The sequence below is a fragment of the Vanacampus margaritifer genome, chromosome 15 (genome assembly GCF_051991255.1).
Source record: "Vanacampus margaritifer isolate UIUO_Vmar chromosome 15, RoL_Vmar_1.0, whole genome shotgun sequence".
In the NCBI taxonomy this organism is placed as follows: Eukaryota; Metazoa; Chordata; class Actinopteri; order Syngnathiformes; family Syngnathidae; genus Vanacampus; species Vanacampus margaritifer.
Window position 1 is genome coordinate 22,060,190 of NC_135446.1, and position 25,176 is coordinate 22,085,365.

Consider the following 25,176-nt stretch of genomic DNA (forward strand, 5'->3'; position numbering starts at 1 on the left):
AATTGTGATGACAATTTGTGTGTGCTTTTTTTCTTTGTTTTTGATCAATATAACATTTCATTATGTGCTAAGCTATTGAGTGGACTTTTGCCAGATGAAGCTCGACGTTAGCTTCGATGCGCATTCGTTCTCTTTATTGTTTGCTATTTTGACTGTAAATGTGCTGGCGGTGCAAAATCAGGACAAATGAGTGTCCTGCTCGGACCTTGGGCGTGCGGAGGAGCCAAATGCAGAGAGAAGACAAACAGGACGAGGACGATGATGATGATGATGATGATGAAGGTGGCGGAGAAAGCGGTGGTACCAAGAGTGCGTTAATTGTCGCTGGTCGGGGAAAAGAGTTGACGGATGAGGAAGCTGAGGTCCAAGCGAGCGAGGACGCGGGAGACGCGGCAAAGACGCAATCGGAAAATACTTGCCAGAAGAAGCCGTTGCGGCCGGAAGCACAAACTCCAAAAGTACGTAAGTAAGGTGGTAAAAAGTCCTGCGAGCCTCAAGGTTGATCTTCATTTTAACGAGTTGCCCTCTTTGTGTCGAGAGCGTTTATTTCAAGCCTTTTTCCACTCGGCGCCGTTGACTTGGCAACGGCAGCGCGCTCGGCCAAAACATTTGGAAAGTTGCAAGCGTTGCCGCACGAGCAGCTGGCGCGCCGGATGTCGGCCACTGCAAGAGCGAGGCCCGCAGGGAGGGGGGGGGGTCTGGGGGTCGTGGGGGGGGGGGGCTGCTCACGTGGCAGCCAACGTGTTTTGCAAGGACATTTTCAGGTGTGTCCAACGTGATGAGACGTTGACACGACGGGACTCGTTGCGGCAGACGCGCGCGCCGTCTGCGTGAACATCGACAGCAACAACGAACACGTGCACTTTTCTGCCTCGAAACACAAAGCGCACGCAGAGCGCGCAATTGCAGGTCAACGCGGTCACGTGACTCAACCTTCCGTTTCCTTCATGCTAGCAGACGCCGCGGACAGGAAAAGTGCAAATATCAGGCTGAAAAAAGGTCGATGCCGGTTAAGTAGCAAAAATCCTGCAAAAATCAAAATGCTCGGACGTTTGCGCCGAGTTCACGTCATCGCTCTGACGTGCTGGCATGCAAATGTGGCAATCTCCATTTTGGACTAAAAATGCCTTATGGCATCGTCAAATATTGCCGGCATTGACATTCCAACAATCTCAGGTTTTCAAATTCTTCCTTCAAGAACGGAAAAAAAAAACTCAGCCATGCACCGTACAAGTCGTCCATTTTGCATGAGCGATCGAACCCAAAACGGCTTCAGTTCAATCGTGTGAAAATATGAGAACGAGCTCAATATTTTGGACTCGGGTCACGTCAAGTCGTATCGTTGGCTAAACGTGACGTCACTTTATGTGCATAAAATCACAAACATTTCCGAGAACATGTTGAGTGATGCGATATCATAAATGATTGTGACAAATCACACAAAAATGTGATGAATTTCCATTTCCAAACATTTGCCGCAGTATTTGTTATGTTGTGGCCTTTAAGCCTCGTCACCAAACGATGTGCTCAAGCGCAACGTTTTACACTTATCGGCTCAAACCTTTTTTTCTGCGAATCACACGTCATCCGTCTTCGCACTTTTGATGTTCATTCAAGTTTTTTCAAATGAAGAGCGGTCGTCTACCGTCGCTATGCGGCAGCTTCCTTTTCCCCGAATCCCGCATCCATTTTGTTTGAGTCATTGGCATCGTTCAGCACATCACAACGTGCGGCTTTAAATAATCTGTTCAAACGATGAAGCAGAGAACGAAAGGGAGATTTCGGATAAGCTGAGAATGTCATCGTTGGTTTTCGGTGAAGAATACAAATGAAAGTCATCGGCTGCTTCTGGCTTTCTTTTATTCAACCAAATCCAATTGTATTGCCGATGACGTCAGTCCAAACGGACTCTTATTGCTTTTGTAAACCATTTATTTTCCAAATCAGATGATCCATCTTTATATCTTAAAAACATTTTTTGAAAACAAGAAACGTCCGTTTGCTTTCATTCGACCTCCGCAGATGACCAAAACCTGAATTGTTGAAAAATGACAAGTAGAAGATTAGGCTTTTTTTTTTGGGTGGCCTGAATGTGACACAGTTGTCGTCTCACGCCGGAGGTTCTCGCCAGCCGAGCCGACGTTTTAGAATATTTGGAGTAGAATTGTATAAATAGCATTATTTATTTCTTTATTTTAAACGTGTGCTGTGGTTGTCACCAAAGGGTTTCCAGTCCTGGCAAACGGCACCAGCGGGAAGATCGTGGCCTATTTGTGTTGCCTCCGATTTCCCGCATTAGCGTAAAGGCTATGCGGCGCCGTCACCATCTTTCAATTTGAGCTCAAGCAAAAGTAGAACAGAGCGAGAGGCGGGGGGGCGGGCGGGGGTCTGCGCCCTGTCAGCTTTGGACTCATTGAGGCCGCTGACAAAATGGCGAGGCTTGGACCCAAAATGAAAATCGGTCCCAACGATGCTCAGGACGTCGGTTTGGGGGATCAAAATGAGAGATCTGATTTGCTATGCGAGCTAAAGGCTAGCAATGTGCTTTTGGAGCGCGTTTGTTTGTGCTGTGCGGCGCAAGCGCGTTCACGCCCGCAAACGCTTCCTGTTTCTCCCTCGCGTGCTGACCGGTGACGTGAGCAGATTCAGCAAAGATTGCGCCCGACATTTGTGTCAGGCCAGAGACCAGGGCGTGTCCCGGAGACCCTCAGATTGCGCCTTATTCACGAGACACGCAAACTGTCTTTACCGAGCAAAATGGGCAGAAAACACGCAAACGACGGACGGAGCTCCGAAGCGCTCGGGATTCTCGAGCGATTCTGCGTCATCAACAGCGAGACGCGGTGGAAGCTCACATTGGATGAAGAAGCAAAGCATGCGTTGACATCGAAGGCACAAATCGAGTTCAATCATGAACGATGAAGGCTCAAAAGTGCTTGAAAGGGGATTCGAGAGCACTCGCGGGAATTTAATCGCAGCGCGTCTTCGTGTCATTTACGAGCACTTTTAAGTGTCTCACTCCGCAAAACTCCCCGTGATTATAAAGTCCATTTAAACAGCAGCACCGGAATGCGACCTTAAGACATCGGAAATGCACCAAAGTCGATTTGCAATGCTGCGGAATCCTTGTCAAAAGTCCACATGTTCTTCAAAGATGCTGCGTAAGAGAGGAATTGCGACAAACCTTGTTTTTTTCCCATCATACTTCAGGACACACCCATATTTATTTGCCTAGGATTTGTTGCACACTCTGAAAAATCTCTGGGAAGATGAAATGTCACGTCGCATTTGACCAAAGTTGCATTTTTGTTTGGTTTGAACTTCTTCTCTCTTATTGGAAACTCCCAAAGCGAACCGATAGTAGGAAGTGGCAGGATTGCGTCGCCTGCTGGTCTTGCTTTGCCAGAATCTGTAAGCGTCGTCACGAAGATCCTCACAGTCAGACCGTACTGGACTGCTGGAAGTCTCCTTGGTTCAACGAGGCCGGCGTCAAATGTCCGGTCAGGAGATCCAAGCAAGATTTCACGCTGGAAAGCATCGAGGCTGGAGTCAGTCGAGCGCTTCTGCGACACTCGGCAGGAAAGACGATTGCTTACTATTGGCAGTCGTTGAAGTCCCCGACCAGGTGGCTCATGGTGATGAAGGGATGTTGGAGAATCTGGTTGGGTCGGATGCGCTGGCCGGGATCCAACTGCAGCATCTTCACCAACAGGTCGACGAAGCTCCTCCTGTCGAGGTCGTCGGCTCGCGCGTCTTCTCCGGTCAGTTCGTCGCATCCCTCGTGAAAGGAAACAAAAAAAATGCTCGCCGTCACATGCAACTCGTTCTTCTTCCCGGCCGCTAAGACTTTCAGCAGCTGGCGACGACCTCTCACCTCCAGAAGGTCATACAGGCTGTTTAGGGTGCAGGGAATGCAAGCCGAAGTGTAGAGCTTCGACTGGGACAGGATATGTCGACATTTGCGTTTGTATGAAAAGTCTGTACTGAACACAAGAGATTGAAACGTTCCATACCTTAAACATCCACAGGGTTGGTTTCCTTTTGTCACGTCTTGCAAAATGTTGGAAAAACTGCTTCGTGTACACTCCAGAACTCAGCAGATGGTTGGGCGGCTTTCCTATGACTCGAAGTATGTGCCTCATCTAGACAAGAAGAAGAAGCACATTTAGTCAACGAAGCGCCGTTGGCGAGCTTTCAGCGGACTCACCATGTCAAACTCATCGCTGCTAGGGAACAACGCCTTGCCCATGAGCAGTTCTGCCGCAATGCAGCCGAGAGACCAGATGTCAATCGCCTCATTGAAGGAAGCACCCAGAAGAATCTCCGGAGATCTTCACCAAACATCGACATTTGAATAGCGTTTAGTCGTCACTCTTGATTTTCCATCCCGGCTTCCGTCACTCGCTCACCTGAACCAGAGCGTCTGAAGTTCCGAGCCCTTGCACCTCTCCGAAATCAAAATGGCTGTGCCAAAATCAATGACCTTAACCCTGAGTGGCTGATGCACGTGGTCCACTAGCATGATGTTGTCCGGCTTGAGGTCCGTGTGGGCGATTCCCAGGCTCTTAAGCAGTTGCAGCGACAAAGCAATCTGGAAGCACCACAAAGGAGCGTCAGTTCCCCACAGATTCAACAATCCTGCATCCGCCGGCGAGAGCAAACCTGCTGCAGAATCGGACGGATCTCCTTCAGCTCCAGAGTGTCTTTCTCCGAGACCTGGTATTGGTAAAGACTCATGTCCAGCTTCTCAAACTCGTGGCAATAATGTCCCTCGTGGACAAACGAGCTGTACCATTTGACGATGTTGTACTTTTCCAAGTTGAAGTTCTTCAGCACCTCCAGCGTTTCCATCTCTTTCTGCGCGTCCTTGTTGTATTCTTTCTCCATGATGATTTTCAGAGCCACCGATTGGTCGGTGGCCACCTTCTTGCAGTGGACCACCTTCCCGAACGAGCCGCACCCCAACACACCCTCCACCAGGTATTCTGCCGAGGGGGAGCATATCAAAGAGCCCACCTCCAGTTCCAATTCTTCATCAAAAACACTTCCCGAAGAACTTGATTCGTCACTCCAGGCCGCATAGTGGAATAATATCGACATGTCATCCGTCGAGTCGAGCCGATTGCCAAACTTAATTTCTTTTGCGCATGATCTTTGCACGTGCACCCATTCCATTGACGAGCGGATGGGGTCGGACGTGAAGCTTGATGGGGTCGGCTGAATCGGGGTCACTGGCGCTAGAGAGCGTTGGAGGGCGAGTCTGCCATACGGCGTACGCGGCGGCTGGCTGGCGACCGCTCCGGGCCGTGCTGGCGGTTCATGATAAGGCGGCGCTTCGGGATCTTGTCAAACGCTGTCACTGACAAAGCGCAACCGCCGTCTTTCCATCACAGGAATGCGGACGCTCACAGCTCTAATATGTCGTGTCATGACATCACGCACAGCGAGCCTCCGCGCTGCCGCGTTCACGCGGCGAGAAGCGCAATCACAGCACGATGTCGTCGGCTGAGGCATGATGGGTAATTCCAGGTCAAGGCCAACATTTGCGTTCAGATCGCATTTCGTTCTCTGTGTTTCTCTTTGGCCTAATTCCGGAAAAGTCTACGTCGACATTTATTAGCGACTCATTAATATCCGTCTGCTCAGTAACGTTGATGTCACAACGCGTCGAAAAGCACGCCTTCAAAATAATAGCATGCCAGTAGAATAAACCTTGTCAGGTTTCCCCGTGTGACTTCTATATAACATAAGCTAACATATCGCCTAAGAAAGTTACCGTTACTACACGGCATGCTTTTATTTTGAAAGTCTGTCTTTTGACAGGAAGTGCCTTGAATGTTGCTTTTGGGTTCGCTATATTAAGACCCGATTGTATCTTTCTTTTAGAACACAATGGTGATGACATTTCTTATCAAATGAGACTTTTTATGGTGTCAGCAGTTTGATTTACTGTACGTCCATCAGGTGCGATTTTGGGGATGGCGCAAGTTTTAAGGTTCGATCTCCCAGACTGTCCACTTTGGTGTTGTCGCTATGAAAACGGAGCGGATGGAAAAGTGGTCCAAAATCCGGATGCATTTTGGGCACACGAAAAAAAACGAGGTTTTAGGTTTGACTGTGCAAGTCTCGCAAGTCTTTGTGTTCTGGTACTGAAGGTTTTCTATGAACTGGCGCTTATGAAGCGGCGACACAAAAGGAAGCAAGCAGAATTTTTTTGCGCTCGACGAATTGCTCTTGTCTTCACTTACCGGCGCACTTCGCCATCGACTGCCCCCCCCCCCCCCCCCCCCAAGAGAAGCGTCTGGCGAGCGTGTGGCTTGAGTGCCATAATCATGCGCTCGCCCACAGGAGGGGCCCGTCCCGCGTCACACTGCGGGGGGCTGTGCACAATGTCTTTGGGGGCACGTTGGGGTTTAAAGCTTCAACCCGGGACCGACAATGAAAGCGGCTGGAATTATTCATCCATATTCAACATTGGTGGATGTCACAGCACCCCCGTGGATGGTCAGTGTGTGTGCGTGCGTGTGTGTGTCTACAAGTGAATCTGGACGGAAGATCGCAATGAGCTGAACTCAACGGGGGTTCGAAGGCCGAAGCAAAAGAAGCCCCTGTTGCGCGCATGGCAATCTCGGTGTGATGCTGCTTTATGTCTCGAGATGGCGGACGGAAGGCTTTTTTTCATTCGTGCATTTTCACATGACAATCATCTTCTGCTCGACGTTTTTCAACAACCTGAATTTGGAACGACTAAAACTTCATCACTGAAGCGTCCGCTGAATCGAGCTTTTATTGATGTCGCGTTCCAATGCGGGCCTCCCGATATCTTTTTTTCCTTTCCTAGTCACGAATGCCTGCTTTTGGAGTTTGGTGTTTTCATCGGTGGTGTTAGAAGAAGCGATTCTCTTTTGAGAAGCTTTACACGAATAGCATAAATTGTGTGTTGGAGCAGGATGAAGACCAAAAAGCTCAAACGGATCCGCTGAAAGCCGAAACTCGCAAATGGCCAGAGATTGATCTGAAAGATACCAAATGGAAAAAGTGTATCGTGGCTTTTGGGACCTCGTGTTTTTGACCCGTATCGACCTCATCCAAAAATAACACCTTACATCGCCAAATGAAGGCCAATCCATCCCATAATGTGATGATGTCACCTATTATGGCATCCAGAACGAATCAATCCCAATGCGATTTTGTCCGACTAAAGTCCAATTCATGCAAATTGCATCAGGGTTCCACGGCTTGATATTTCCCTCCCGTTGAAAGGAATTTGCTATCGCCATGACAACCACAGCATGTTTAGGACCCCACAACATACTGAGCTGAACCGTTTGCGAGCATCATCCCAACTCATCTGCACTTTCAATCGACCATCATAATGCAGTTCTGCATTCCGTAGTGAAAATTTGCTCCTTTCAAATAGTCGGCGTCCGTAATCCAAACTGCCAATTATTGATGACAAGGCTGAGGATGCAAACGATAGAAGAAGGAAGTAAAAACAGGCTGAATGATGTGCAAGATAAAAGAGGAGGAAAAGAACAATGGTAACCAAAGATAACCTACAGAACCGAGGGAGGGGGGATGCCTTAAGAGGAAGGGGGGGTGAACGAGGTAGAAGGATCACCACGCTCTAATGATCAATTTGGTGGCTGAAGGGTTTCCATGGCAACAAGAGGCGCTGGTTCGACAGGACTCATCGAGTCGTCAGCAGCAGGTGTTCGTCTGCTGCTGACGATAATCAACACCTTCCAACAAACCCCTGGCCGTTATTTGACCATTTTTGGGCTTTTTGTTGGTTCTGACCAAGCCATTTCAAAATAAAATAACGCCCAGGGCTTATCAATAAAAATGATCTATCTACGACATATTGATATGTCGATTTTTGATCCTAGTCCCCACAAATGTAGGCATTATTTTGAAACGTATTATTGCTAAACTGTGTGCGACTCCTTTGCACAAAGTTGAATGCTTTTATTTTGTTAAGTTCAATATGGATGCATAATTTTACTGCACCCGAACCAGTAAACGCTGTCAAAACACGTACACAAGCGATCTTCGGCAATTGCTGAGGAAAATACGCCTCACAAAGATCAAGCGGCTTGGAAACGCTCCAAGTGACAAGACCGCAACGATCAGAAGAAAGAAAGAAGAAATGCCTGCCAAATGCTTCTAATGTGTGGAAAAAGTGTTGGAGCAACATTTTTTTTTTTTGCCATTTTCAGAAAATTGGCTGCCAAATCAGGCATTTTAGCACACAAGGATGAAAAATGTCATCGTAATCCTGGAGGGACTATTTATAGATGTGCATCAAAGTCGCCACGTAACGAGACTTGAAAATGTCGCTAGCAGCGAAACGCATCATTCAATTGGCGTCCTTCACCTTTTGAGTGCACGAAACACGTCTCGGGCTGCTTTTGTTTCCTTGTTTACTGGCCTGCCGTTTGGAAGGAAGACAAAAGACGCTTTGAAGCAACAAAAGCGCATTAGTCACGAGGACGGCCATGTAAGGAACTTGATCGTATTCCGGCAGTGGTGCGGGTTTGAGTTGTTGAAGGTCTGTCAGCAACTCCGCGCACCGACAAACAAACAAACAAACAAACAAACAAACAAACAAACAAACAAACAAACAAACAAACAAACAAACAATGCGCCGCCGCACTTGACGTCCGTCAGTTTTTCACGCGTAGGCAAAGAAAAAGTAAGCCTTGTCACTCTTTTGTGCCAATTCAGTGTCAATGTTGCATTCTTACAAAGGCCGGATTGTTGTTCACATTGAAGGCGGCCCGATATCACGCGTCACGTGCGTGAGGTCCGCAGAGGAACCTGCGACATCCTGGGAGGAATAATTGTGTTCGAGCTTCTGTTTTTCTCTTTGGCAGCGTCGTAAAGATTTCTCCAAATTCTAGAAGACGGGCCAGCCGGCTTTTCATCACAAGTTCGTTCACCCGAGTGGCCGAGCGCCGTCGATATTTGTCACAGTAAAGCGTCTCCATGGCAACAGTCCGACGGGCTTGGGCGTGCGGATTCTGGCTTTGCTTTAAATAGAATGAAGACAGACTTGAGAGGGAGCCGATAACGAGGAGAGTCGACTTGTCTGACAAAGCACAAACACATTCCAGTACGTTAGCATTTGATCATTTTGTACATTTTACTTTGCCGTGCTAGCAGAGCTACAGTATGAGGTGGAGTTGCGGCTAGCGTGACCATATTCCCATTTCCAAAATGGAGGACGCTTGACACCACCCGTCGCAGTGACACAGTATAGCTCACCTCTTGTTAGTCACAAATGGTACGTCCTCTCAAAAGGTTTGGATGTTCGGTCACCCTAAATTGGTCCAAAAGTTTTTCCCTTTTCTGTTTATAAACAAAGCATTCCAAACAGACTCCTCCCATGGCCTAAAAAAAGAAAAGGAAACGGCATTCACCTATTGGCTTAGCTTCGTGTAAACAGAAGTTTGATTGCCGCATTACACTTGTCAGCACGACTTGCTAACATCTTCCGTGTTTGGCACTTGCATTACAAGTGGGCGAACGCCGCTCTGTGATTGGCTGGATGGGCAAACGTTGACTTATGGCAAAGCACAACAAAATGGCAAAATACAGATTTTGTCCTCAACCGTCGCCACCACAAATGAACAGAAGCTCAGAGCTGTTGAGATTCTTGGCTTGGCGGATTGGATTGAAGAGCGACACGGAGTCGGCCCTTTCTGCGCCAAACACAGGAAACCTTAGCTTGCTCATTTAGCGACATGCTAAGTCACACGGAAAATGGTAACTCGGCAACAGAGAACCAGAGTCAAACGTATTTTTACAACGTGCAAAAAAAAAGGTGAAGCTAAGCCAATAAGCGAATGTCGTTTTCTTTTTTTTTTGGGTAGGCCATGGGAGGAGTCTGTTTGGAATGGTTTGTTTACTAACAGAAAAAAATAAAAAAAAGAGCTAAACCACCTAAGTATGGAGTCAGTGTGAGTACTTTTGCCACCTGTGGACGAAAACCGCAGAGGAAAGAAACGAGCGTCAAACGGATCGTCATTCCGAGTGAAAACAGGAAACTGAAATTGTGATTTCAGGGCTTTAATGTACAGTTTTCTATTCTTGGATAGACAAAGGGAGCGTTTTTGGCTTTATAAAAAGCTATTTAGAAACCAGCGAGCGTGCTTGACGACGAGAGCGCAGAAGACGTTCACACGCTGGAGGACATTCCACATACGACAAGCACGTCATCGACGGTTCGAACCGCACTGAAGTACGCACGCGGCCACTTGGGATCCGCCCCCGTCCGCCGCCACAAACATTTGCGGGAGGTCAGTTGGACTTCCGGGACAAAATCCCGACTTGAATTGAAAGAATGACTTGTGATTTGTGCTGGGGTTTGCACGGAGCACCTTTTTTGTGAAGGACGCCGGAAGGTCAACTCGTAGGATTGCCGACGTGAGAGCCCAAGTGACCTTTGCGTGCGAGCGCGAGAGCCACAAACGCGTGCGAGCGCGAGAGCCACAAACGCGTGCGAGCGCGAGAGCCACAAACGCGTGCGAGCGCGAGAGCCACAAACGCGTGCGAGCGCAAGACACATTAGAGGAAGGCAGAATTGAAGTGATTGAGATACACAGACATCCAAAGGTTGCACCCGGGTCCGAAGAGGAGAAGGCCCGCTGCCTTCGCTCACATTTGGTCAATCCAAAAGAAAACATGACAGTCGTCCCCGTCAAGCCATTTCTAATTTGCAGTGAGGGGAAAAAAACGATGCTTTGGATGACGTCATCCATAATCAATAAGGTTCTTCTGATGATTCCGCAAAGTGAAAAAGTGCTGACGGTGGAAAAAGTACCCTTCAGCTTCTTGTGTGAAAATCAATGTGACATTTGTTTGGACACGTCAAAACAAGCACAGGAAGTTGGATGAAGGTGAAAGGTCAGTTTAGGATCTTGAAAAAGCAAAGGCTTGATTGTGCGACTTTATGGGGACGACGTCTTTCAAAATGTAAACGATCGTTTTGGCTGTTTCCGCTCGCTTGTCTTGATTGTAATAAACGACAATATTTTCAAAATGGTGGATCAGATCTATAGAAGGGATAAAAACAAAACAAAAAACATTTACAGTACAACACACGTAATTATTTTCAAAGTCGTCACTTTGGTGCTGTTTTACATGCTTGTGGTCGTTAATCCAACTTTTTTTTTGAAGTCACACTCGTTAGCATCGTCCACACCACAAATAACCACCATTTGTCGGCTTGGGCAGAAATGACCCGAGTTCAAAGTGGAATTGATTGAATTGTTGTTTACAGCACATTCATCATAAGAGCACCAAAGAGAGTTTTTTTTTTTGTTTTTTTTACAGCCCCCAAGTCAAGGCGTCACATGATACAACAATGTCGTGGGTGGTCTTTGTCGTCCATGCCGAGCGCGTGTTTTATATTCCACGAGGGTCCGTTTGATGAGGAGTCCGTTTTCCGTTTTTCCGTTTTTCCGCTTCTCTGAGACCAGCCCAGAAATGTTCAACGCAGTCACGGGAAGCTTTCATACGTCCACGTCGCATTTACACGTTCACTTGCACAAGCTACTCGATGGACATCCTAAACCACAACGATGAAATCTTCCGCCATCTTTTGTCGTGCGAGCTAAAACCACACGCATCTCGTCACAAATACGAGGAAATGCGTAAACGATGTCAACAATGACCGAAGCTTTCCCATGTAAACAAAGTCCTGTCGTGCTGCCAGGCAGTGTCGACCGACTGGATGTTTTTAGGACTTGCTTGCTTGGCATCGTTTCAAGCAGTAGGAAAAAAAAAAAGACAGAAAGTTTGGCAATGATCGAGTCGTACCCAAGTTTGGTCCAAGAAGCCAGACAACAAATTTCAATGAATTTCACAAAGGACTGTTGAGAAAATGAAGTGAGCAAGCGGCAGGGATTCCAATTTTGAATGTTAACACGCGATGCACCATAGAAGGCAAAACAAAAGTAGGATTGAACAGAACTTGTAAACATGAATATATTTGCACACACACACAAAAGCAATTGCAGGAATAAAATGTTGAGAAAAATAGCATATGTTATTTTAGTGTGAGTAAAAAGATGTGCTGTCTTGAAATGGAACGTAATTAAGACTGCACACAAAAACCCTCAAAGTCACTTGAGCAGGTTGGTTGCAATTTTAGCTCAATGTTAGCTCAGTGTTAGCGTCTTCGCTCCGCTCGTTGCGGGTGCGTTCGTTTTGCGTGTTTGTCGCTCTCCTTCATTTTTCATCCGGGCCGAGAATGACCAACGTTGATGTTGGAACGCTGACTTTCTTCCCCCGTCACGCACGCACGCACGCGACGGGACGGGATAAGGCCGAGGGCCCGCCATCTTAGCAGTGCGACCCGGCCGGCGTGTAGTTGCTGAGCTCCCGGCGGATGGTACTGAACGGCGACAGCTCCAGCTCGGTGGTGCACTCGTGCTCGTTATCGTCGCTGGCGGCGGCGGAGGACGGCGCGCGGCCGCAGCAGCAGCAGCAGCAGTCCAGGAAGGCCCTGCCCAGCGGCCGGCACAGCAGCAACAGGAGCACGGGCGTCACCGCCGCCCGGCAGAACAGCAGCAGCTGCGAGAGGAGGTGCAGCACCGACATGGCGTCCTCGGGCACGCCGGCCGCCATGTACGCCGACACCATGTTGCAGATGTTCTCGGGCACCACGCAGGTGCCGTAGACGATGGCCAGCGCCACCACCGTGCAGTTCATCTGGCTCTCCAGGCGGATCTGCTTCTTGTTGCTGCGCACGCTGGCCTGCTCGGCGCGCCGGATCTTGCGCGCCGTCACCAGCGAGCAGCCGATGGTGAAGAGCGTCGGCAGGCAGAAGTAGCAGCCGAAGCACCACCACAGGCGGGCGCCCTCGTACGTCAGGCCCAGCACGTACAGCGTGTCGGGGAGGGCGCTGGAGATCCGGACCACGCAGCGTTCCGCCCGAGGCTCGTCCGGGAGCTCGCCGTCTTCCGCCACCAGCTGCCGGATGAGCAGCTCGGGCAGCGCCAGCAGCAGCGCGCCGATCCAGATGACGGCCAGCTTGGCGGTGGTGGAGGTGCAGTTCTCAATCATCTCGTAGTACATCTGCACGTTGGTGGCCGCCCGGAAGCGGTCGATGCACAGCGCGCACAGCGTGAAGGTGGTCACGCCCAGGGAGGCCACCTGGAAGGAGCGCACACGGCGGCACCGGCATTAAGCGCACATTCCAGGCAACGGACATTAAATGCGCAAAAAATAAAGAAAAAACGCAAGGCGCATGTGAACGGGCCGTCGCGTTCCCGCTCTTCATTCGGGAACCGCCAACGGCCGCATTTCATCTTCACGTGGATTTCGTCACGGCGCAAGAAAAGACGGCAAGTCTGACACTCGACAGACGTGCAATCGTTCCTCCTGCAAAACGATTAACGGCCTGTTTGTCGGCGTTCTTCCTCGACGGCCGCTGGAATGCGTCAACGTGCGTGCAATCGCGCACGCGTCCTTGCAGAAGCGGCTCATGAAATGGCCTGCAGCAACAACAGACAAAACGGCAAACATCCGCGTTTGCATTTGAATTAATACCGTTATTTTACACATGGACCACGTCGGAAAAAAGAAGAATGTTTTTCAATTGAATTATTTTGTCATTTACCGCGATTTGATCCATGACGCAAATCCGTGATCTTCTCCGGACTTTTGTGATCCGTCATAAATGCGCAGCATGAAATTCGTTCATTTCATTTGGCTGAAAAAAGGTATTCTTTGTTAAAAGTTACTGTGAAGTGAAAATGTGCGTACACGCCAAACAGAAGAGTTAGGCAAATTTGAATCGTTAAAAAAAATAATAATATAAAAATCAAGCCATTCTCTCCACTCACAAATTTCGACCTAAAAAAAAAAGGATGCCAGGAGACTTTTGCCTGGATTGAAGGACATTTCCACGCTACAACAACGAGGCACTCTAAAGCAGCCCCCGTCCACACACTTCACACACACCGGTCCACGGTTCAAATGCTGCCTGCCAAGAAAATGAAAGAGAGAAAAAAAAGAGAAAAGAAATAACACAATAAAGAATAAAAAGGAGAAAATCGAAAAATCCCTGCCTTTCGACAAGGAGGCTTCGTTGCGAAGGCGCCCGCTTTCCCTCTTCACGTCGTCATCTTCATTCTCGCCAGTGACCGCATGCAAATACGCGCTGAATATTCATGATTGCGCGAGTGTCTTTGAAACGGCGGCACCGAGCAGCAGCTTTGATCGGCGCGTTGGGGCGGAGCAACAAGCCAACACAAACAAGCTTTGTTGTCTTTATCAGAGGAGTCAAAAGTCGGGCCTGGTTCGGGGACGGCATTTCATGCTGATGAGGCAGGAAGTGGCAAGAAAGGGCAAAAGCCTCGTCGGTGTGTCCGACGGCGAGAAACGAGCCTTAACGAGTGATTGACTCGACTTCTTGACCGGCTCGGGCAGGTTGAGCGGGAAACGCGGGCCCGTCTTGGCTCCGTTCGACATCCGCGTTTCAACAAGCATTTTGGTATCATGTCGATGTTGAAAAGGCTTTTATTTCACGGGTATTAAAATAAAAAAGACTCGCTTTGTTTTCAATTTGCGGATTTCTCTGAAATGATGACGGCTGCGTCGCCTTCAGCTCGCAAAAAGGCTGCAACTTGATTTCATGTCCTTCCGTGTCCTTCTTTGCATTTCTGCGATTCAAAGTCCGGCGCCACAAAGGCTGCGCGTTATTAATCGTCTCCTAACGAGCTCTGGCGCCGCCCGCCCGGCCACGTGAGCGCTGTCGGCGTCATGGCCGTTATCGGGCGAAGGATCGAGAGCACATCGTGGACGCACGCGGTCGTTTGTGCGCGTTGCCATAGAGACGCAAAGTCAGCCGTCCTCCGTCTGCCAGCCGGGCGTGGCTGACAAAAGGCCGCTTCAAATGACCTCATTCGACAAATCAAACGCCGACGTCATTTTGCTTGTTTGTTTGAAGAAGAAATACGATATTGGGTCTTTCCTTAATATGATCTGTTATAGGTTCAGCGGCAGTTATTTGACTGGCCCTTGATTTGATATCATGGAATCAATCATTGGATCAATTGACACATTTTGACTTGCAAACTGATGGAATCCGTTGAGTTCGCTAAACTGTGAAGTCAGAACAGCGCGACACAAAGCGACGCCAATGAAATGAAATTCTGCTCATGTACTGAACTTCACATTTCAAAACTTTAAATGGAGTAATTTTTTTTTTTTACATCTTATCTTCCGCTCAAGATGCTTGTGGTTGATGATAGCAGCTAGCCTGGCTAGCTTAAACTATTCCAAGCTCGGCTACTTAAAACAATCCCAATGTTGGCGTCGTTGATTTTTGGACGTCGACTCGACGCTCATCAGATTCGAGTCGACGACCAAAAAGTCTTTCGTTGTTCGAGCCCTTACCGAGGGTGACTTAGGCCTGATTTCGGTGGTGACTGGCACTACTTCATGTTTTCGATTCTAGGAATGATGGGAAATGTAGTCCTACTTGCCACTGCGGTCGCCAGCTGAGCTTTCTAGCGATATATTTCCAAATGTGGTGAGATGTATTGATTGTATATTTAGCGTCCTGGTTTTTAATTGTGAAATCTGAAACACTTAGCATACACCACCGCACGCTTCTGGAGATTTTATGATATGCCTAATCATGTTTTCTATCAATTGCCTTGAGGGTTCTCACAGTGTGCAACAAAACGAAATACAATAATTAGCGTAAGTGGAGCCTCTCATGAGATCAAATATCAAAAGCCGCATTTCGTGATGGCGCTCCCTGCGTTTTATAGCCTTTGGCGGGCAGCCACTTTCTTCCGGACAATAAATTGCTCCTCCATTAAATGACATCACGGTCTGGGGAATATGAAAGCCAAAACATTTGCCTCTCTGACTCCAGCTAAGCTGCGGCCAACGTGACTTTTGCAGGTGGTTGGCGTTTGCAGCGGGCAGGTGCGCTTTGCAACTTGATTCTTGGCCTCATTTATTGTCTTGTCCCTGCAGCCGTTCAATCAACCGACTCAAGCACGCAAATCGCCTCCTGAATATTTCACAACGGTACTCTAGCAATCATCCATTTTCCAACTAATAGCAGGCTTACGCGTCATGTTGTGTGCTCTTGTTTCCTTATTCAAAGGGGAAGTCAAAGCTCCCCCAAATCCTTGACAAGAATATGTTCTAAGCGGCCCCACTAGTCTAAATAGGATACTCGGGTTAGTGGAATATGAGTTCAGCAGCAACATTCGGCCATTTTGCCACTTGACATCAATGTTGCGCAGGTCTCAGGTAACAACCAATCACAGCTCAGCTTCAGAAAACAGATTGGCCGTTACCTGAGCTCTGAGCAACTGTGATGTCATCTTCAGTCGAGCAGGTAAACAAGCGCCATAGGAGCTAGCTAGGGAGCTAGCTAGCTAGCAGCTGAAAGTAAAAACCCTGCCACAGTTTGGCTTTAGCCCCAGGCGCTAGCTAGCTAGCTAGCTCCCTAGCAGGTAAACCAGCACCATGGGGGCTAGCTAGAGAGCTAGCTAGCTAGCAGCTGAAAGTAAAAACCCTGCCACAGCTAGCTAGCTAGCACCTGGGGCTAAAGCCAAACTGTGTTTACTTTCTGGACTTGGATTTGGTCAAGAAATGTTTACGGTTGACTTTAAAGGGATACTTCTACTACTTTTGCCAGCAGTAAGAAGATGAGATTTTGTCTATAATGAACGTGATAAGGATAAGGATTATTTTTCATGTACAATGAAAAACTTTAGAAACACATTTTGCCACTTGCTGTTGACTGAAGATGACATCACGAGCGTTCAGGCAATCGTGACTTTGCTAACATCACATGACCAAACCCGGAAAACATGTGAGCCATGATTGGTCGTTACTTGCTGTACCTGTGATGTCATTTTCAGCCCACAGCAAGTGACAAAATGTGTTTTTAAAGGGATTCGTTGTACATCAGAAAAGAGACGAACTTCTTGCTGCTGAAAATGCTGAAATGAGTCAAGTACAAATAACGTGCGTGGCAATCGGACAGCCGCTAAGCGGAATTATTTCAATGCCGTCCAATTCAAAATCCACGGTGGAGGGCTGCGATGCAGTCGGGGCGCCACATCAGACGCGGCGGCGCGTGTCGCTCCAAGCAAGTGGATGGCGCCAAAGGCTCCAACGCTGTCGTTACTGCGTGCGCCAGCGAGAGCGAGCGAGCGAGCGAGCGAGCGAGCGAGTGCGCGAGCGCGCGTCCCCCTGAGGCTTTTGTCTAATCACAGATAGCTGATGCAGGCACAACGGCTGGCGGCAGCCATCGGCGGGGGGGGGGGGAGGCCATCCCGCCCATCTGCTGGATAAGCACGCCCCACTAACTTTGCATGTGTGTGCGTGGAAAACAGAGAAGAAAAGCAGGATGTGTTACACGAGCCAAAAGTGCAAAAGTCAGCCGATGACTGCGAACGTGCCGAGCTGACGGATGGACAACATTTCGCCGGGTCTTTGCGCCGGCCGGCGACCCTTTTCAATAAATGGGACTTTTTCCTACTCTGGCGCAGTCTGCCAGTTGTCACGTCTGATTTCCCGCTGGAGCGAAGCAGAAGCAAAAAGGGATTTTTAAAAATCAGGAAATAAAAAAAATTCTTCCAAATCCTGCCAATTATGTTCCAGAAATAACACGACTCGTCGGCTGCAAGTGATTACAGTTCGCCAAAACTAGTGAAAAAAAACAAAACACTTTCTTACTAACCAAAAATTGAAACAAGAACGTCTACTTGACATTTCTCTAAGCAGGTAAAAGTGAAAAAGTCCATTTTCACGCCCGTGGCGAAGTGGAAGTCAATAAAAAGGAGTTTTTTTTAACACTTTAATGAATTTGAATTATTCGCCAACGTTAACACTTTAATTGTGACAGCCTTACGTTTAATGCTACATTTTAAATGTCATTATTTCAGTATTAATGTCGGCTGTATGGAAGAAGTCAGGCCAAACAATTGGACTTTCTATTTTATTTTATTACGCAATCCTATAGACACTGCTTTTTTTTTTTTTTACTATACACCATATATTTTGGGGGGGGGGAAATAAAACTAACACTAAAACTACTTTTGTAATAAAATGTAAAAAAAAATGACTAAGTACAATTGATTAGAAGTCGTCTGAACCAAAGCAAAGAATGAGTTTTCCAGTTTGACTTCTGAGCATGTGATGCGTTATCTCAGGATTTGGACCGCACCTGTCGTGTTGGGCCTCGTTACGTTGTGTCCGTTATGCTAATGAAACATCAGTTCAGTGTTTGTTTATGACATCGTTGACATGCGACATATTGATTACGTCGTACAATCGTGGACGGCAAAACGCCAAAACACTGACTTTAGATTTCACGCTCCTTGAGGGACTCGTTAGATTTGTGTTCCGTGATGATGACAGACAATTAGCATTTAGCCAGATGGAAAGAAATGTGTCTGGGGGAAACGGGGAACGCCCCCTCTGCCCCCCCCCCATTCCTCCAAAGGGAACAGTCTCCTACTGTAGCTTCCCCAAATAATGCGCGACCATGTGTGACTTTGCTGTCTTAAGGCAATAAGACATTGGACATTGACTTCAATTATAATCTTGCAAACAACTGCGTCTTCATGCTCTTGAAAGACAAATGGAATGTTTTTAATTTGATGCAGCCTACAAGTCCAGCGTTTTGGATGCTTCAAACGACCGGCTGTGAAGTTTCCTTGATTTCCTTTTGTCAGTCGTCCGCCGGAACGGTCGCTGTCCCCGGCGGCTGTCAAAGTGCTTCCTGTTCGGCTTGATATTTTGGGGGCTAAAACGTCTCCTTCCAAAATAACAGAACGCTCGCTAGCTTCACCCAAACGAATTGTGGACAGTTTGAGGGGAAGAAATCTCCGTCCACTATCAGGGTAAACCGTTTTGATTTATACTCAGTTCGAATGAGTTTTTAGAGCGGGCTTGTTATATATTTATTTATATATATAAAAAAAAGGTCAGGAAGTATCGTGTAATGAAGTAAACTATAAATGTCCAATGACTGTTTGACCTTCCTTGTGTCCGCTCCGGACGTGAAAGTGCGTAGACGAGAGCGAATGGTGAACGCCGTCGTCCAAATGTGCCGCTCTGCGCACAAGCGTCCGACTTTGGCACCACAACACGGCTTTTGTCAAATAATGCAGGCGGGCTCCGTCCCAAAGCTCTCCATTGAACGACCAATGAAATCACGGCGCCGTATTGTTTGTGTGTGCGTGCTTATATTGGCCAGACGCTGACATTCCCTCACACTCAATTTGCCGACGGATGCAATCACCGTTTTTGTGTGTGCGTTCGTTCCACTGGGAGACGATAAACTTGCATGCACGCAAACACACTTTTGGTCGTTTTTTTCGGGTTTGTTTTGCTCCAGTGAAATTTATACTCAAGCTTGACAACTCGGCATGGATGTGTGAAGAGGGCGGAGTTTGGTGGAGGCCTCAAATGCAAGGAGCAAAAGCAGTCAGGCAAGGAGGAAGTAAAAAAAAAAAGAAAAAGGAAAACTTGGCAGAAATAAGAAAACCAACAATATCCCAAAACGCAAGTCAAAGAAATGAAATCAGAAATGATCACGACGGGACACGGCGTGCGCGTGACAGCGACGAGGACCGGAAGGAAGCAGGGAACTAAATACACGCAGTAACGAGACAACGAGAGACACCTGCACGAGACACACCTGAAACTGATTGGGCAACACCGGGCCCGGGACCGGTAGCACAAGCACAGGACCACATGATCAAACGATCAAACTTGATCAAACTTGACCAGACGTTGACAAAAGGACACGCGCTAGGAAAACGTGAGCAATAAGACAAACCAAAACACGCAACATGACAGTATGATTCTTAATGATTCTTAAGTCTTGGTACTGTTGAATTGTCGTCAGGGTTTGTTCAAGGTCGCAATTTTCACTAAACGTTCACTTCACGTTCGCTGAATGTTTTTTCTTGACGCGAGGACATTTTGAAAATGTCAAACAAGAACAGCCACTAAAGCTGTCGGCAAACGTTTAGCCAATGTTGCGACTTTGAACGAATCCTGCCGAGAAACAACTTTCGCTACTTTTTCCAGTGGAAACATTTGCAAACGTTTGCACTCTGTCGGCTGCTTTAAGTTTGCTCGTTCGCCAGCTGAGCCGTGACTGGTCGTTACTTGAGCCCCGAGCAACTGTGTGGCAAAATGGCCGCCATCTGGGATGGATCCAAATGGCGGGATCACAATAGCGACGAGTTGGGCTGCACAGAACACATTGTCGCATCGCATATGCATTTTGTTTTCTTTGCTTTTGTTTGTTGCCACCCACACCAGAGAGGGCGCTGTAGCGGGGTGGACGTGTGTTTGTCGGTGAGTACGTGAGTAGAGGAAGCGCTTAGAGGAAGAAAGTATCGTCAAGACACAGCCAGATATGCGCCATTAAGTTTGACAGAAATAGAAGAAAGAAAACGAGCCAGCTCGTTCCCTTTTTGGACCTTGAACACAGTCAACGAGGTGAGTTGATTTGGTTAAATCAAAGTTGTCTTGATTTTCTTTCTGCTTATTGTTATGTTTATAAGATGCGCGTTTTGCTCCCGTTTTCACGGTGGATTTATTGTTTAACAAGAAGCAATAAATTGCGCAGTCAAGAGAAAACCACTCGTGTTTGTGGCTACGAAGTGCAACTAAGGGAGCGACATGATTTCCTCGGGTGACCTCCTTTACCACCAAATCGATTTCTCGTCATTTCACGAGGAAAGCCTCAAAACCCGCCTTCGTCCGCTTTCCATCCCGAGGCAGTTTATGGCCCTTCCAAAAATGAGACCCCCCCCCTCCCCCCAAAGCAGCCGTTCCAAATACAAAATGGAAAACGTCTTCTGTCAGCTGATGCTGATGGAACTGCGACGAGCACGCAAAGGTGTCAACAAGCTGTCATTCGAAGGTGGCTTTCTGTGCAGGGAAATGAGAGACGGAGGTGAGACGGAGGTCAGACGGAGGTGAGACGGAGGTGAGACAAAAAAGGTGGTTTGTACCGAGAGGTCGGAGATGTGCTCGCAAACGAGCTACAAATCCTGCTGCTGTCGTGACAAAAAGAAAGTGACAACGATCAAGCGTGCAGTCTATATTTGTCTGTCGGGTCAAGTGAGGCTCGTCACCAGACACGACACAAAGCACGCACGCTCCTTTTTTGTCGGCTGGCATCTTAAAACAGTTGCTATGCAGTTTTGTGGCCGGTTAAGGAAAGCCAACACCTCAAAGTCCAATAATACACGTTCAGTACGTATGATGACTTTTCTGTGAGGCAAAGCAAGATTGGTGGCGCCATTTGCATGACAAAGATTTACGGACAAAAAATGTGTGTCGTCGTAGCGTAGCATCGATGCTATTCGTTACCCCGTTTCTTATTCGCTGTTATCAAACTTTCATAACATTTTCTTTATTCAATGTTTATTTTGAGCGTAAAATGTAGCTAGCAGCTCGCATGTTTTGGGAACGTGGGAGGACGGCAGGAAGGCCGGAGTTAAGATTCAAAACCAGAACCTCCACCGTGCTGTCTCAACGAAGGTCCCGTTTGGCGGCAAGAACACAACATGTGTCTGTTTATGCCGCAAATTGTCACCCACATGGCGACAACTCACACAATTTAGAACTTTGTTGCTTCATTTGATTAAACACACATTGTTTACTCGCGCTGGATCGGATCACGGATTTGAGCCACGGATCGGATTGTTTTTCAGAAAAGACCTCAACGTGTAATTTCAGGCACATTCCCTTCCTTTAATAACAAAGTAGCCTGCAGGGTCCACAATATCGAAAAGAAATTCAAGTAAGCCAGTTGGCAGCTGTCAAACTTACTGACCAGCCAGGCAACCGTTGCTAATGCTAACAGCTAGCTGCATGCTAGCCACTTACGTCGGCGACTTCTGCCGTATCATATGATGACGGCGTCATTATTTAGCGCTTTCTCAGCCTCCTAAATTAGCCGTTAAATATGAGTTTGGGATAGCGTTGTGTCGATCGCAACTTTAATGTCAATCAAAACTCCAAACGTCTCAAAGGGAAGTGCAGCTAGCCGTCATGCCACGACGTGGGCCACTTTCAAAGTAAATGTCCACTAAGGCGATTTGCATTGCCGTCAATGTAAACAAACTTTATTTTGAAGTTAGCCGAGCATAAGCGTTGTGTTACGTTGAGGAGGTTTCAGCTTCCTTGACGTGCCTGAATGGCGTCCACTGAGAATGCGCACTTTGGCAATCTGCGGATCGTAGGCCATCCGAAGCATCCGAAGCGTGGCACCTGATCCGAAGCGACCGCGGATCAACGCTGATCCGTTGCACCACTATTGTTTACATGACAAGTGCTAGGAGTCCTGCAGGTTTGAGACGTTTCCCACCGGATTCTCTAACGAGCAGGATGGTTATCAGACTCCTGCAGACGGAGTACGCAAACGTCCAAAACCTGCAGGACCTCCCAGAACCAGTATTATGGAAGCCTGCTTTAAGGGTTCTGGATCCTTTTTTCGCCTTCTGACGGTGTAAAGATGGCTTGCGCGTTACCTCCATATACGGCACCACTCGGCAAGTGAACTCCCCCAGCAGCCAGGACTTGGTCAGCTCATGGAAGACCACCATCGGCAGGCAGAACAGGATGAGCGCAAAATCCCACACGGCCAAGTTCGCCAGCAGCGAGTTGGAGATGCTCTTCATGTAGTAGTTCTGGCACACGATGCACAAGATGGCGACGTTGCCGGCGATGCCCACCAGGAAGATGGCCCCGGAGACGCAGGTGATGGCGTAGGCGCCGTACGTCTCGCTGGTCACCGGGTAGAACGGGTTCTTGAGCTCGTCCACAAAGTCCTGCGAGCTGGGCGGCGTGATGGGCGTGGCGTCCCAGGGGTTCTCCTCCCGGAAGGTGAAGCGCTCGGGCCTCTTGGTGAAGAGGTCAAAGGGCGTGTCGGTGGCCGTCAGGGCCAGCGGCTTGGGCATGGGTTCCCACGGCGACGCGGGAGGCTGAGCCGGCGCCCCGGAGCTTTTGTCCAGGCCGATTCTCCCCCTCTTCCGAGCTTTCTCCTCTTTTGTGCCCCTCCTGTGTCGATCTCCCTCCGCCGGCCCCCCTCCTCCCATCCAGGAGGGCTTAGGAGCATTGTGGCGCCCACCTGCCAGCGTGCCCGCCACGCTCGGCCCGCCATTCAACTTCATCCTCTTGCTACGGCGGCGCGTCGGGTCCCGATGCGAGGCGGCGTCCTCCGCCGTCCGATTCAAGTCGTGCCTGTTGCGAGCAAAGCGCCTCGTTGCAGCCGCGACCCCTCGTTTCCACGGATACGTGGCGTTCAAGGTCCCTGGGATGACGGGCTGCAGCTCCGCCGGGGACTCACCTGTGGCGTGGCGTCCGCCTTTGTTTTGGCGAAGGTCCCGCGGTGACCCGTGGGAAATCCTGGCCGGCTCTTTTGTGCGCCCGTTCGTGGACGAACACACGTGCGCGTTGACGAGGAAGAACGCAAATAACATCCCGGGCCAGAGGATCTGCATGGTGCGGATGGGGGGGGTCGCAGGAAGTGCACCTTCATGTACTCTGCCGCTCTTGCGTTCAGTCAACAGCCATGTTGGAGACGGAGCGGGGAAAGCGCCGTCTCGCTCCGCAAATATACAAAACAAATGCTTGCATGGATGAGACGCAAACTTGTGCTTTAAATCCAAACGTGCGGCCGCGCTGCGTCTGCATTCGTCATCAGCGGGCGGTGCGGGAGCGCCTCCTCATTGGGGGGAAGCAAAACGACGGCAGGGAATGTGCGGCATACCCGTGGAAGAAAAGAGCCAAGATCCAGAATCCGCCGTCCACCCTTTGAGTCCGTGTGTGCGAGTTGAGTGGGACGGAGCAGCGGCAATGCGGCGTGGAGCCGCCTGAAGCTCACTGATGCGCCGGACCGGAGGAGAGAAAGGCAGAAAGGGAGGAGGGAGGAGGGAGGAGGGAGGAGGGAGAAGGGAGAAAGGGAAGGGGGAGGAGGGAGGGGGCTTCTCTTCACGCTTTCCTCTCTTCTTGCTGTTGCCGGCGTTCACGGCAAAGAAAATGGACTCCCCTGGCGGCTAACCCCGATCTGTCACTCCTCATCCATCACTGGCGCATCCACGAGCCCCCCGGCAGACCACGGCTGCAGACCCCACTCTTCTGACACCGCCTCGGGCCGACATGGCAGCAGCCACGCCCGCGATAACGTGTCCAAAAAAGAAAAAAAGAAAAAGCTTTTCTCCCTCTCACGCACACGAGGCGCTGCGATAAAGTGAGCGAATTGGAATTTGATATGCAACATTGACGGGCACACGTGAACATCCAAACAAGACTTATTTATTCTTTTTGAAATGTTGATATTTTTTTCCCAGTGTTTATTATTTCCAACATGGACTACAAAAAAAACACAATATTATTTAGGGATAGACCGATATTGGGCATTTGGATGAATATCAGTTTCCTTTTTTTTTTTTTTTTTAATCAGATGGTTGATACAAGGTAACTCTAAAACCGTTTTAATCTCAGCAAACAATTTATTTAAAAATTCAGTTCACTTTCTAAGAGATGCTTTTGAACCATCTGTTTTTGTTGGATATTAAAACACATAAATGTGAAAGTTTAAGATTTCAGATTTTTTTTTTTATTTGGGTTAGAAAAAATCTTTACTGTAGAAAACTATAGAGACCCGTCATATTTACTTGTTTAAGTTTCTATTTCACTTTTTAAGACATTACAACAGTCAAGATTGACATTTGTAATAAGAAAATTGTTTTACGCCAATAAAACCACCCCCTACCCTTTTAATTTTTATTTGACTGAAAATGAATATCAGCTCCACATATCGGTTATCGGCCTCCTTGACTACTAATAATCGTCATCGGTATCGGCCGGTTTGTGGCATTTCCATTCATTTGAGTAAAAGAACCCCACACACATTCATTGATGACCAATCGCTTAGTCAATAATTCAAGACACTTTCTGGACTTAATGAAATGAGCACATTATATCTAAAGTGCTCTAAGAGATCGATTCACTTGTGCTTGTGACCACTGACCACAAACGCCACCAAGCATGGACATAAAAAAAATGATGCCTACATTTGATAACGAATAAAAAAAAAAACTAATGATGAAGGCGGACACTTATTCAAATAATCCATAATGACCAAAGCCAACGAAGGCCGTT

At 48.3% G+C, this 25,176-nt stretch overlaps 2 protein-coding genes across 4 annotated transcripts in view; both read right to left on the reverse strand.

Annotated features, from left to right (window-relative positions):
- Window positions 1–3,097: 3,097 nt before the first annotated feature.
- LOC144035270 (homeodomain-interacting protein kinase 2-like) overlaps window positions 3,098–25,176 on the reverse strand; it is a 28,713-nt gene continuing 6,634 nt past the window's right edge. For 2 of the 3 annotated variants that reach the window (XM_077544834.1, XM_077544835.1), the window contains 6 exons: window positions 4,663–5,380; window positions 4,410–4,591; window positions 4,208–4,331; window positions 4,014–4,142; window positions 3,597–3,937; window positions 3,098–3,527 (listed from right to left, as the gene is read on the reverse strand). In XM_077544834.1, coding sequence (XP_077400960.1) covers window positions 3,440–3,527; window positions 3,597–3,937; window positions 4,014–4,142; window positions 4,208–4,331; window positions 4,410–4,591; window positions 4,663–5,175 — 1,377 coding nt within the window. In that variant the 5' untranslated portion in view covers window positions 5,176–5,380 and the 3' untranslated portion in view covers window positions 3,098–3,439. The remainder of the gene's footprint in view (window positions 3,528–3,596; window positions 3,938–4,013; window positions 4,143–4,207; window positions 4,332–4,409; window positions 4,592–4,662; window positions 5,381–25,176) is intronic. The other variant, XM_077544836.1, reaches the window with a different exon arrangement.
- Window positions 10,056–23,923, reverse strand: gpr37b (G protein-coupled receptor 37b). The gene is made up of 2 exons (XM_077544833.1): window positions 22,542–23,923; window positions 10,056–13,161 (listed from the first exon to the last, which is right to left on the reverse strand). The coding sequence occupies exons 1-2, from the start codon at window positions 23,511–23,513 to the stop codon at window positions 12,349–12,351; spliced, it is 1,785 nt and encodes a 594-aa protein (XP_077400959.1). The 5' UTR covers window positions 23,514–23,923; the 3' UTR covers window positions 10,056–12,348.

Excerpts from the sequence above, each read along its gene's own strand:
- gpr37b (XM_077544833.1), bottom strand. The coding sequence starts at position 23,513 with ATGCAGATCCTCTGGCCCGGGATGTTATTTGCGTTCTTCCTCGTCAAC. Across the intron at positions 13,162-22,541 it reads GAGTGGTGCCGTATATGGAG|GTGGCCTCCCTGGGCGTGAC; the intron begins GTAACGCGCAAG and ends CGCTCCTTCCAG.